The following is a 14,628-nucleotide window of genomic DNA, read 5'->3' as shown; positions in this document are numbered from 1 at the left end:
AAGATGTTAATACTTTTATCCAGAAGTTAAGTACTTCATCTTGGTCTGGGGTTTTCCATTTAGGAGCTTTACTTAATTTTGTTCCAGTTTCTCTGGTCGTTACTTCATCCCAGTTCATATCCTGTTCATTTGAAATTCTTAATGTTTCTTTTACTTTTTCTATCCATTTATCATCTTTTGTTACATTCCACAGGGTCTTCTTTTCTCCAGAATTTGTCTGTTTCTCCTTTTTTTGGTGGCATTTCTATTCATTTTGCTTTGTTTCCTAATTCTCTATAAAACTTTTTTGGATTGCCAATGAATTGCTTGTTTTGTATTTTTCTTTTATATTTATCTGCCTATTTTCTAGTTTTTCTGCATATGCTGATCTCTTTAATTTGCAATAGTGCACAGTAGATCAGGTCTGTTGTAATACTGTGCATTCATTGCTTTTATCACTTCTGTCTTTCTAAGTATTTTTGTTGATCTGTTCTTTCTTCTGTATTCTTCTAACATGACATTTCTTGCCTTAAACGCGTTATAATTTTCTCTGTTTGATACTTCCAAGATGACATTTGATTTCTTCTCTTCCTTTCCCTTATTGCATTTTTTTTGTGGCAAGGCTTTATCTGTTATTAATTTTGCTTCATATTAATATATCCTATTTACTTCTCTTTTATCAGGTGAATTTCTGTTGATGGTCTAGATTATAGTGGTCATTTGTTTTATCAGACTTCTAACATTTTGGGTCTTATTGACTTTCTGTGAACTATTTCTGTCATCAGTCTTAATATGTCTATCCATCTCTATTAAATCAAGCAATTCTTCCCTTATATCTTTCTCTTCTAAACTGAGGGCACATTCTTTATTTACCGTTTCCTATGGTCATTCTGCAGAAGGTTCCAGAACATCCTCCTGTGACATATTCTCTTCAGCTGCATCCTGCTTCACCCATTGCTCTTTCATATGGGAACTCAATTGCCTATCACTTCACAACATTGAATGTATCAGGGTTGCCATCCTTCCCCATTCTTTCCCTTGCTGTGCAACTCCAACCTGGACTTTTGTACTGGTTCCCTACTAAAAGTACCAGAGCATCTTCATGTGGCAACTGAACAGATGCTTCCCATTTCATCTGTTTCTTTTAATTCTGGGGAGTCACTGTTCCATCATGCTATGGCATTACCAGAATTGGATTTTCAACACTAAATCCTTTACATAGCAGGTGACCTGTAACTTAAGTTTCTATTTCTTTAACTTCGCTGTTAACAGTCTTCTTTTCTACTTCCCCACTTTGTTCTTTTATTTTTTTGTATTGTAAAATTTTCCATATCCAGATGCCTTTCCTGTATTTATCTTCAAATATCTTTGGTGCTGCTTTTTTGTATTGATTAGTTTTGCTTTCTCCTTTGCATAAATATTGCACCACATTAAATCTCTTTTTCATTCCCATGTCTGTATTTCTTCTTCAGATGTCTCCTGCTCGATCTGTATTGTCTTACTTTGGGAACTCATTGTACCATCATGCTGTGACAACCTGTGTTACACTTTCTACACTAAATCCTTCACTTCACAGGTTATCCTTAACTTCAGCTTATATTTGTTTAATTTCTATTTTACTAGTCTTCTTTTCTAAGTTCCACTTTGTGATTTTATTTTTTGTATTGTGAAATTTTCCATATCTGGTTACCTTTGTCTGTATTTTTCTTCAAATATTCTTCAAGCTGCTTTTTTGTATTGATTAGTTTGTCTTTCTTCTTTGCATAAATATTACACCATATCAGATCTCTCTTTCTTTCCCATGTCCATATTTCTTTTTTATACCTTTCAAAAATCTCTGTGTTTTGTTTATATTTTCACACTTCCTCAGTCGCTTCTTTTTCCAAACTGCCCAAGGTTTCTTGGTCTATTTAATGTTTTTCATGAAACTGTTGTATTCTTCTTCTTCTCTTTTGTCTGTTCCCGTTAGGGGTTGCCACAGCAGATCATCTGTTTCCATTTCCTCCTGTCCTCTGCATATTGCTCTGTCACACCAACCACACCTGCATGTCCTCTCTCACCACATCCATAAAACTTATCTTAGGCCTTCCTCTTTTCATGTTACCTGGCAACTTCATCCTTAGCATCCTTTTCCCAATATACCCAGCATCCCTCTTCAGCACATGTCCAAACCAACACAATCTCACCTCTCTGGCTTTGTTTCCAAACCTTGCAACCTGGGCTGACCCTCAAATATACTTATTCCTAATCCTGTCCACCCTTGTCACACCCAGTGCAAATCTTAACATCTTTAACTCTGCCACTTCCAGCTCTGACTCCTGTCTTTTTGTCAATGCCACTGTCTCCAACCCATATAACATAGCTGGTCTCACTACCCTCTTCTAGACCTCCCTTTCACTCATACTGGTACCCGTCTCTCACAAATCACCCTTTTCATAGCTGTCCTTACTTCCTCCTTGCTAATCTGTTTCACTTTCTGATTCACTATACCCACATTATCTAACCTTCTCTCTCTCTCATTCTCTTCATTCATCAGCCCTTCAAAGTACTTTTTCCATCTGCTCAACACACACTTCTCACTTGTGAGTACGTTTCCCTCACTATCCTTTATCACCCTTACCTGCTGCACATCTTTCCCAGCTCGGTCCGTCTAGCCAATCGGTATAGATCCTTTTTTCCCTCTTTAGTGTCCAACCTTTCTTACAGCTCTCCATATGCCTTATCCTTAGCCTTTGCCACATCTCTCTTTGCTGTGCTCCTCATCTCCTTATGTCTACGTTCTTCATCTCTCTGACAGCCCCACTTCTTCTTCACCAGCCTCTTCCTCTGTATACTCTCCTGTACTTCCTCATTCCACCACCAGCTCTCCTTGTCCTACTTCCTCTTTCCAGATGTCACACCAAGCACCTTTCTAGCTGTCTCCCTTACCATTTCTGCTGTAGTTACCCAGCTATTCGGTAACTCTTCACTGCCCCCCAGTGCCTGTTTTAACTCTTCCCTGAACTCCACCTCACAATCACCCTTTTTCATCTTCCACCATTTGATCCTTAGCACTGCTCTCACACTTGTACTCCTCTTCTTGATCACTAGCTTACAGACCACCATTCTATGCTGCCTAACTATACTTTCCCCTGTCACCACTTTACAGTCTCCAGTCTCCTTCAGACTGGCCTTCCTGCATAGGATATAATCCACCTGTGTGCATCTTCCTCCACTCTTGTATGTCACCCTATGCTCCTCCCTCTTCTTAAAATACGTATTCACCACAGCCATGTCCATCCTTTTTGCAAAATACACTACCATCTGACCTTCTGCATTCCTCTCCTTAACATCATACCTGCCCATCACTTCCTCATCCCCTCTGTTCCCTTCAACAAGATGCCCATTGAAATCCACTCCAATCACCAGTCTCTTGGGTACACTCCACCACCACTTCATCCAACTCACTCCAACATTTTTCTTTCTCATCCATCACACACCCATCTTGCAGAGTGTATGCACTAACAACATTCATGATTACACCATCAATTTCCAGCTTCATAAACATCATTCTATCCGACACTCTTTTCACCTCCAAAACACTCTTGGCATACTGTTCCTTCAGGATAACCCCTGCCCCATGTCTCCTCCCATTCACACCATAATAGAACAATTTGTAACATATGCGGACAACAATACAGATTTCCATACCAGATCGGTCAAGGCTCGGGTTAACGACGACTGCCACCAGTACTGTTAGCCAACAGGGTGCTGGCGGAAATTGGGCTACTGTTGGCCGAAGGAAAAGAAGAGGGGGAAGGCATGCCTGAAAGCAGAAAGAGTGAAGGAAGGTTATGAGTGTAGTAGTGAGGGTAGGAACTTTGAATGTTGGCAGTATGACTAGTATAGGCAGAGAGCTAGCTGATTTGATGGAGAAGAAGGAAGGTTGGTGTGTGCAAGAGACCAGATGGAAGGGGAGTAAGGCCAAGTGTATAGGAGGTGGGTTCAAATTGTTCTAGCACGAAACTGTTCTATTAATGAACACAAATTTGCATTTGACTTTTGTGGAAGTATTTTTCTTTCCTCTAATTTCTGTCTTAATCTTTTTGAATATCTTCTATCCATATATCCTGGGCTCCTTGCTTATTAGTAACAGTACATAGGTTCATAGGTAGGTACTAGGTTATCGGCCCAAGGACCTATATAAGCCTAGCCAGCAAGGTTACATAGCTTACGCCAACCAAGAAAGTTATTTTCCTGTGCCACTGTCCAACAGAGACACAGAAGTGATCCCCGGGGTGTATTTCCTATTTCCCATCCACTCATCAAGATTTTTCTTGAAGAGTGCTAACAAAGAACTTTGCTTGACATAGATGGGTAGCTTGTTCCAGAGTATAGGAAGTCTCTGGGACAAGAATCTATCCCGCGAGGGTGTCCTGTTTATTATAGTGACAAGGTTGAGGTCCCTAGAGCGTGTAGCTTGGAGGGATTGGGATTTCTTTAGGTGTAGCATGTCCAACAGGTCTGGGTTTGACATAGCTTTATATGTTAGGCAGAGATCACCTTGGAGTAGGCGATATGCTACGGAGTAAAGCTGGAGTTTTTTGAGGTCAGTGTAGGGCATTTGTTTGAGGCCAGTAATCCTCTTTGTGAGGTACTTCTGTGGCCTTTCCAGCTGCTGCAGATGTCTTGTGAGGTACACTCCAAAAGGGGGCATTGTACTGTATAATGGGTCTAATGAGTGACGAGTAGAGGGGAACAATGAACTATTTTTTCCTGGATGAGAACCATTTTATGATGAGGTGTGCTACATAGAAAGACTTCCTGACTACTGTGGCGATGTGACTATCAAAGGAGAGACTACAGTCCACCTGGGTCCCAAGGTCTCTTATCACGCATTCGGTGTTAAGTAGATTGCTGCCTATGTGGTTGTTCATGGGTACAGAGTTTTTACCAAAGGGGATGACAGTGCACTTTTTGGCATTGAGCTTGAGGCCATGGCTCTGACACCAGGCATCTGTCTCAGTGAGGCCCTTCTGTAAGATGTCCTCATCATTTGGGGACTTGACTATGGCTCCTAGTTTGCAGTCATCTACATAATTACATAATTTCTTTCTTATCCTCGATAGTCCACTCTAACATCTTTATGGCTCTTTTTTGGCCTGTCAGTTTTTGTATTGTTTGTGGACTACTTCCTTCTACAACAAGGTGAACCATCCTCCCCTTGAGCCTGACCTAACCCCATTGTAGGAAGGTTTCCGTTTCTTAAGGATTCCACATTGTCATTTTTTCCAGTCCTGGCACCAGCATGCCTACCAAGATTTTACACTTTTTTTATCCTGCGACTTGTGTACCCAACTGCCTTTTTTTATTTTTTAACCGGCTTCTGTCCATGGTATATGCTATATAAAATACAGTATCAGTGTTGTCTTTGTAAAAAAAATGAGGCCACCTTGTGAAGGTAATCACAAAGATTTGAGGATGAATTCATTTCCAGCAATACTACTTTTCTTGTTGTTTTCATCATGTCGCCATTTTGCATATTATGAGCATGTGTCCTTCTCAAACGAATTGGGATGATGCCAGTTTCTGGTTCAAAATTTGTGACATAGCCTATATAGTAGAAAAGCAAGATACTTGATGAGGGTAAGACTTTCCGTGACCTACTTTGGGTTTGTATGTAAGGTAATTATTTGAATGGAAAATAAAAAATAAAGTATAAGATTTTTTTTTTAGTTTAAAAGTGATACTTTCATGTTTTAACTAAATTTGAGCAATATCTTTGATTCTGTGTTTTAGAAAGTCCATACCACTGGCTGCTAACTTTTCTTTGATGAAGACAGGCCATGTAGACAGCTCAAGTACTCCACATATTACAAGGTAATGGCCCTACTTTCATCAGAAGCTGATATATGTGCTTCTGTAGGCAGTGGGTTTACGAGCAGAGGTATTTTATTTTCTAGGTAGACAAAAACTCTGTAACTGTTGGTTTGTTTTCATATTAAATAAAATAAGAAGACAACTCACCCCATAAAGCAGAAAAAAGTGTTGTCCAACACCAGCAGCATTTATTTGCTCATAAGCACATTGGTACCTCAGTTAAACATTACTGTGTCACAGACAGTGCTTAGTTTTCTGGTTCTGTTCCCATTTGAGGTGCCTTCAGTACAAAATCTGCATGTCCTTCTTATATCTGCATGGGTTTTCACTGGCTTTTGGCTTGTGTGTGTGTGTGTGTGTGTGTGTGTGTGTGTGTGTGTGTGTGTGTGTGTTGCACTGTTTGCACAGATAGGCTGTAGTTTAACTATGACCATAAATAGGATTATAAACTGGGCATTGGAAAATGTATGAATGAAAGTTTCCTGACATTTCAAATCCCAGCACTTTTAGTGTCCTTGAATACAACATTCTCATTTTTCAATTTCAGATAGGTGCAACTATAAAATCATACCTAAAATAAATGTGTCCAGTAAGTCATATCCTGTATTAAGCAATTTCTAAAAATATTCAAAGATAGTTTAATAAACTTGTGTACACACAATAAGATGGAATACAGAATGTAATCTCAATGTAGCATATTATATTGCACAAAATAGCAATCTGTAGAGGTGCAGTTAACACAAACATTTTGAACTTTCTGATGAAGGTTTTTTTATAAACAAACATATCAAGATTATTTCCTGATATCTGTTTTTATGTGGATGTTATTGAAAACAATCATTCAGATCTTCTGCAGTACACTAAACATCAAAAGTTTGATGAGAGACTTAGGGACACAGGTGGACAGTGGTCTCACCTTCGATAACCACATCACCACAACAGTCAGGAAATCCTTCTATCTGGCACACCTCATCACTAAGGGCTTTTCACCCAGAAAAAAGGAGGTCATTGTCCCACTGTACTCATCCCTCATTAAACCCATTATAGAGTACAGCTCCCCGTTTGGTATGTACCTCACAAGACATCTGCAACAGCTGGAAGGCCACAGAAATACCTCACTAAAAGAATCACAGGCCTAAAGCAGATGCCCTATGCTGACCATCTAAAAAAAACTCCAGCTATACTCTGTCGCATATCATCTACTCAGAGGCGATCTCTGCTTAACATACAAGGCCACATCAATCCCAGAGCTGTTGGACATGCTACACTTAAAGAAATCCCAATCCCTTAGAGCCACACGCTCTAGGGATCTAAACCTTGTCATCACAATGAACAAAACATGCTGGAGGGATAGTTTCCTGACCCAGAGACTCCCCATACTCTGGAATAGACTGCCCATACATGGCAAGCAGAGCACCTCCTTGGCCCTCTTCAAAAGTAACCTTAACAATTGGATGGGAAATAGGAAATTCACCCCAGGGATCACGTCAATTGCCCTGCTAGACAGGGGTCCAGGGAAGTAAATATTGTGGGAAGAAACATCCAGGGAATTGTTATGGCTAGGCTTGTATAGGCCCTAGGGCCGATAGCCTAGTACCACCAACCTATGAACCTATAAGTAAGCCTCCTTTTCAGATAGTCAGTAGCATTCTTATTAAGTGAAGAACATAATGTATTATGTAAAAGTTACAAAGGGGCAAAAGTATAGATATTTAGCAGAAGAGAGGTAGATAAAATGTCAAGAAGAAACCCATATGTAAGAAAAGGACAGAGAATATGATTAGTCACCAAATTAAAGGTTAAGAGCAAGGGACCTTAATTGCATACAAGTTTGTTTGTCTTTTCGGCTTTTCCCGGTAAGGGGTCGCCACAGCGGAACTCCAGTCCGCTAATGATTGGCAGTAGATTTTTATGGTGCCGAGTTGCCAGCCCGACGCCAAACCTTCAGCATACAAGTGGCTAAATAAAACCAGAACAGTAACTTTGTAAATGTCGCTTTTATATGTTAACATAAAATTAAGTTACATGGTGCTTTTATGGATTACTTTTTTATTATTTTCTCTGTTACAGATTGTAAAATAATCGTACAATCAAAAGACATAGTTATACTAACACATGACAATAGTCCATATACATTCAGCAGGCCTTGACCAATAATTGAGAAATTCAGAAGTGGTAAAGCATTTTCTTTGTAGCTGAGGATCTGAATGACATAAAAGCTGGGATTCATGGAGGGTCAGTGCAGTACAAAGTAGCACAGATAGTGGCCCTGTGAAGGGTGTGGGCAATTCAAAGACACAGATTGCTCAACTGCACAGTAGATGAAATAGTATGAAATACAGTGCATTCCAATAAGTGCATAATGGTATGTATATAATAAAAGTCATGCATATGAGCCACATACAAATAAAGGACCCCAAAATGGTGGCCTGATTCACAGATGTGTAAAAAGGCTGAAGTGCATGGCCATGCTTACTGTTTTTGAACACCCAGATTTGTGACACATTTAATGGGAGCTTTGTTATGAAATGCAACACCTGTACTACAGCAGTATGTGATAGCAAATGCTATTGTATTTGTTGCATGTAGTGTTGTACAAACATTATCTGACTTACCATTACCGATTGTTGAGCATTTTCAAGTGGATAGAGATTCCATAAGAGACCTTGTCAAACTGTGAAGCAAACAAGTGGAATTGATGGGAATGTGAAGTATGCTCATTCCTGCGGACAGAACACATGGCAGATTGACAAGCCTATGCACACACATTCTTAGAGCAGGCCACATATAATATATTCTGTGTTGTGTGTTGCAGTCATTGCCAGAAATACTTCAGAGTGTTGTTTGATGATCCTAATATGCAGCCCTCAGACCTTACGAAATGTCTTAAAATACAGCTCACACTGAAGCCCAAAACATATTGGAGTGTGTATTCAGACTAAAGATGGGACTTTTCCACTGTTTAGACACTTGCAGAGGGACACTGCTATATAGACTGTAATATGCAGCAAAATAATTGTGTATCTGGCATGCTCCATGACATGTTTGTTCATAAACTAATAGAGGAGCAAGAGAACATCATGGTAGGACTTTCCATACAAGTAGCAGCACCAGCAGCAGCAATGCATGAGCAGGATGAAGAGTCAGGGAGGAACATTCAACAGCAAACCCACAGCTGATGCAGAAGTGGGTACAGTACATTACATAACTGACAAAAAGGTGGTATCTGATTCACAGTTATGGGCCATGACACAGACATTACAGAATAACGTGTTCCATGCAGTACCACACCCATACTATGCAGGACACTGCATAGACTGGTTAGAGCTTGCATCAGGCATTAGCATACCCAGACAGGTTAGTGGTGGCCAGGGCCCAGTCATCATCACTTTGCAGAAGTAAGGAAGACAAAGTAGCAGGTGACTGCATCATTGCAAAATGGAGCAGAGCATGAGAAATTAACAGAGCAACCATGTATTGTGGGTGGTTGCAATGAATCAGGGATCATGTCCTTCAGTGGTTTTGTTTGATTGCCATGACATGACCTTTACCAATATCTACTGTGCTGGCTTGCAGTTTCGGGGCTGGATCAGTTCTAAGGTAGGGAGGTGGTTAACCTTCTGGACTATGCAGGTGCATGAAGAGACATTCCTTTTTTTATTGTGACGAATGATGCTGACCACAACCTGGAAGGTGCTAAGGACTAGGGCTGGAAGAGGCTGTATGTCCACACATAATACTGATGCCATTTTACCAACAGTCTGTAGCCTGAAGTGGAATAGCCTCTGCCTGACATCCAGAGAGTCCCAAGCCGTGAACTGCATTGTTTGTAGAGGCAGACTAAGTGGTGGTTGCATTGTGTCTTATGAATGCACATATGCGCCTATGCAGGCAGTGTTTGTCACCAGTGACCTCAGAAACACTGTTGCTTCCTTTGCACAATAGTCTTTGTCAGTGTACAGTTGGTGCGTGTCCTGTAAGTCATATAGCCTGCTCACCATCTTTACAGTGCTATGTATAGCAACCATCTGTGCGTGGATCCCTGACATGCTCATCTGCTGGTTCATTCAGAGTGTCACATGCATATCAGAAAGGATTGAGTTCATTAAATCAAATGAAAATACATCAAACATGAAAAAAAAAAGAAACACTGAACAAACTCTGGTATCGCAATTCAATAAAATCCAAAATCAATGCATATATATATATATATATATATATATATATATATATATATACATATATATATATATATATATATATATGTGTGTGTGTGTGTGTGTGTATATGTATATGTATATGTATATATATATATATATATATTATTTATATATATATATACACACACACACACACACACACACACACACACACACACACACACACAAACACTTTTTTTGCAGGGGGCCCGCTATTTATATTCCGAACTCGGGGATCACATAGCAGTGGGAAAACGGAGAATTTCCCTTTCCCTACTGAATGCCAATCTCAAACACCTGAGTTAATGTGAATTGACAAAAGCTTTCTATAACTCGACATTTGAAAAGGCACATCAGAAATTGTGCTGTGATTAAGTGATCACCGTTACATTTGCTTAGGCAAAGGCCTCAAATTCCCTCACCGCAGCTCTGGAGAAAAGATGGATATTGTTTAAGGATACTAAGCTTAAGAGAAGGTGTGGAATAGTAGGCATGAGTAAGCTGAATGGCAGGAAGCAAAGAAGGGCGCTGATTATGATAAAGATGACATTACAAGGCACTATCATTTTTGTGAAGGACAATAAGGGTGGCAAGTTGGTACACTGTCAGGATTGTCATTGTAGAACCAAGTGTGACAGTGTGGTACATTTATAGGCTAAACACAGACTTAAGCTGCTTTTCTGGGGCTTCTGCTTCTTTGAGGTGTGAAGGAGAGGGTTCGAGCACAAGAATGGGAAAGAATAAAAGAAAACTTAATTGCTGTGATTGACTCATCTAATACACCTAGTCCCATTATTCCTAAAAACACCCCCTTATCCCTAGACAGTAATGACTTCCCACTTCTTATGCTCATCACTTACTTACATCATTACCATCTTCCAGTGTTGATGTCTCTTTTATTTTACTACCTTAGCTACAACTGGTGCCTCTACTCTGATACCTCTACTGGAGTCTTTAGTTACCCCTCTGACTCAAGGCAACAAGAACAATCAAATAGACTCGGGGGGGGGGGGGTGGATGCTTATACATGTGATCCTACAGACTTGCAGATATTTTCCACAGTCTTTCTACACACCTATAATTCCATCACCTGTACGTGTAATCCACATTGCCTCTCCCACATCTCCAACAGTTAAGACAAGAGGTTAAACGTTCAGCCTGCATCATCCTTCATATTATCTACTTCTTTTGAATTAATTTCATCTGCAGCTTATACATCAGCCCCTGTGTTTCTAAACTGCTGACAGTCAGCAAGCTTTCTTCCCACACCGTATTCTCATGTCATTTGACATTTTCTGCAATCCATTGACAGCATAATCTGACATAGCTCTGTACAGCACTGTATCTCTTAAACTGCATGAATTCTGGGCTGGCCAGTGTACAGTGACAGCACTATGGTGACTTACAGAAGAGATCCTTCTCGACTTGGATAAAGGAAAATTTTCAGGAGCTATCTTCAGTGGCCTTACCAAAACATTTGAGCTAATTGACCAATTCCTGCTCCTTCACTCTCTCCAAGAATTTGGGGTTAGCCCCAACACTTATCATTTGGTTCCAACATTTCTTAACAAATAGGTATTTCAGAGTCAAATTAGGCCCATCACTCTTGCTGCCAGCACCCGTTTACCAGGGGAGTGCCCCAGGGATCCATATCAGCCCCACTTTTGTTTCAGTCTTTAAGCTGCCCTCTGAACTCCCTAACCTTCCTATCACTCTTCATGCAGATGACATGGTTATTCTTCGGTCCAGTCCCTCACATTCAGCTATTCAAACCCAGCTTCAATCTGACCTTCACTCCCTTAATTCTTGGCTATACAACCATAAGCTACTCTTAAACCCCTTTAAAACGAAAAAGTATGATATTTGGAACCTCACAAAATTTGAAAGAGACTCCTAAAGAGTCTAAACATCGCAGATCTCAATGGCTGCCCAATAGAAACAACCACATCCTTAAAATACTTAGGTTTATAGCTAGACCAGTCACTTAACTTCCACAGCCATAATGCAAACACCAGGACAAAGATCAATTCTCTTTTATTCTGGTCCTGGAAAATATCTCTCTTTCTCTCTGGACCAGCTAGAGCAGCAGTAGGCAAAGTAGTCCTCCATGCTCAGTTTGAATACAGGCTCTCCATCATAGCAACAGCCTCTAAAAAAACGTATCCACTCTATAGTCCATTGAAAACAAAATCTGCAGATCCATTTCCAGTTCCTTCCCTCAGGAACTCCACTGAATCATCCCCCCAAGGTCAAATGGCTACTAATCTCCTACAGAGTTGAGCTACTTCTAGAGTCTCTTGTTTTCAACCTACTTCAGCTTGGTGCCTTTCCATATCATGTAGCCAAACTCCATAATAAATCCTCCGCAACCTGTCCCAATTAACCTCACTCCAGACATCCCAAACTAAAGTACACTGTATTGATCATTTTGTCTCCATTCTTGCACCCAAACTCTGGCAGTCCTTCCCGCTTCACATTTAAGAAGTGTGTTCTTTTCTCACCTTCAAAGCTCATCTCAGAAGACACCTTCATCAAAAATCTGACTGAAAGTGCTTTTCCACTGGACACATAACCTAACTCCCTCCTCACCCTTCTACTTTGATCCTCCCTTCTCAGCTGCTGCTTCCTTCTCACATTTACTTGTAAAATTCTCTTTTGATTTTCTACTCTGCTAAAATTATTTACATATTGTATCAACTATGTATGGGATTATCTACCTTCTATGACTACTCTGTATTTGTGAATCTGTTCTATTTAAAATGTTTTGTGAATCTCTTCAGTCAGGCTGTGTCTTCAAGTGGTCTGTAGTGTTCAGTGTACTACCCTGGTAAACAAACTGGTAAACAAATCTCTCAGCTGTCTACATATTCTGCTCATCATTCCTTTCTCATCCATTAGCTGTTCATTTTTAGAATGTCATACATGATCATCCATCTCATATAAATATCCCCAAATTGACCTAAAGTAACCTCTCCATTCCACACTGCTCTACACTAACTGCTCACCACACCAACCAGTCCTCCCCTTTAAGCCAACACCTTTTATATTCTTTTTTAACACCTTTGTTTAATTATCACTTAAGATATAGGCAAACATGCATTTATGTAAAAGAAAACAAACCATGTAAACATGTGTACAGTTAAAAACATTATATATCGCACACACACATTCTTTTACACAATTATCAGTCCAACATTACATAAATTACTTAGCCCCTGCCTTCCCATAAACCTCACTCCTTTCCTGAAACATTATTCTGCATGTATTATTCCCACAAATTCCATTTTTTCTTTGTAATTAGCTGTACCCCGTTTCTAACATTCCCACATGAAAGTGAATGTGTTGCGTCTTTCGGACCATTAGCCTTTATCAAAACATTTGACACATATTTCTTAGTAAGGGATTCAGCTAACTTCCTTTTCAAAGTAGTTTGGTTTTAAATTTCCCTGATGTTATGTGGTAGAGTTCAGTGTTGCTGGAGCAAGCTTTGAGAAGGCTTTTTCTCTTGTTAATCTGGAGAAGATTGGGCATGCAGGCAACACTGCATTGTTTGTAGATGAGCAAGAGGAGTTTTATGTGCTTTTCTGAGGCAACTAAAGCATGGATGCAGTTTGAATGTAAGGCAGTTTATTAGGAGTGTAGCTGTGGCAGTTACTGGCATCCAATTTGTACTTTTCCAGTGATTGGCATTAATATTGGGCCACTTAGACGTATGAAGCGATGGATTCTGGTAACTGCTACTTTTAGGGTGTGGGTATTATTGGCTTAGTTTACTGTGCACAGAGGTATATTGTATTCTTATTTTTGCATTATAATTTGTAGTGCCAGAATTTTGTTGAATCAGTGGTGGGTAGCTGATTGTTGTCTTCCTTTATGATTATTTTTTTACATGCATGGCAAATGTTAGTTCTCCCTCAAGAGTAATTTTTGGGTATGGCTGAAGTATGATTTTAAGTAAAAGTATGCCATTTGAGTCTATAATTGTTAGAGATTGGTTTGATTTCAGTGTTTGGTTGGTACCAGGCAGCATAGAGGTTATTTTTTACAGTTAATCCCCAGCTGTATTTCAGTCAACTAGTTCTACACTGAACTGAAAACATGTTGCATTTTTTTTACTGTGTAGTCTGAGAAGAGAATTGACACACTGATGTATTGTAGTATAATCTGCTGAGAGGGTACATTCGAGATGTGGTAAATCAAATGTGGCATGTTGTTAATGACTTTTGAAAATAGAAATGGCCACAGGGTTGAACCTGGTATCCAGGCTGTGAAATTTACTTTATCTGATGTAGTAGGGCCATGTTTGTTTGTAAATCTTCTGCTATGTAGGTTTTCAGAGAACCAGTTTAGAGCTGTATCATCTATACTGAAAATTGCTAGTGTTTTGAGCAGTATGGTTCATTGATTCAGATGGTTACTTCAGGTCAAAAGAGAAGGCAGCAGTTATTTGTCCTTTTTTTCTATGGTTTTAAATATTGTGCTGGTGATTGTAATTAGTGTTTGTATAAGGAATTTGTTATGAAACCCTTGCTGTCTGCTTGATAGTAGGTCACGTTTGGAGCTATAGCCCATTAGTTGATTGTATAATAAC

At 39.7% G+C, this 14,628-nt stretch overlaps 1 protein-coding gene across 2 annotated transcripts in view; it reads left to right on the top strand.

Annotated features, from left to right (window-relative positions):
* EIF2AK2 (eukaryotic translation initiation factor 2 alpha kinase 2) overlaps positions 1 to 14,628 on the top strand; it is a 1,554,704-nt gene that overhangs the window by 913,159 nt on the left and 626,917 nt on the right. The window contains exon 13 of one of the 2 annotated variants that reach the window (XM_044057874.1): positions 5,758 to 5,838. The exons of the other annotated variant lie outside the window; for it this stretch is intronic. Coding sequence (XP_043913809.1) covers positions 5,758 to 5,838 — 81 coding nt within the window. The remainder of the gene's footprint in view (positions 1 to 5,757; positions 5,839 to 14,628) is intronic. 2 annotated transcript variants of the gene reach the window in all.

The sequence above is a fragment of the Protopterus annectens genome, chromosome 1.part0, assembly GCF_019279795.1.
Source record: "Protopterus annectens isolate FY-2018-M chromosome 1.part0, PAN1.0, whole genome shotgun sequence".
Lineage (NCBI taxonomy): Eukaryota > Metazoa > Chordata > Ceratodontiformes > Protopteridae > Protopterus > Protopterus annectens.
This window is presented reverse-complemented; position numbering and strand designations above follow the sequence as displayed.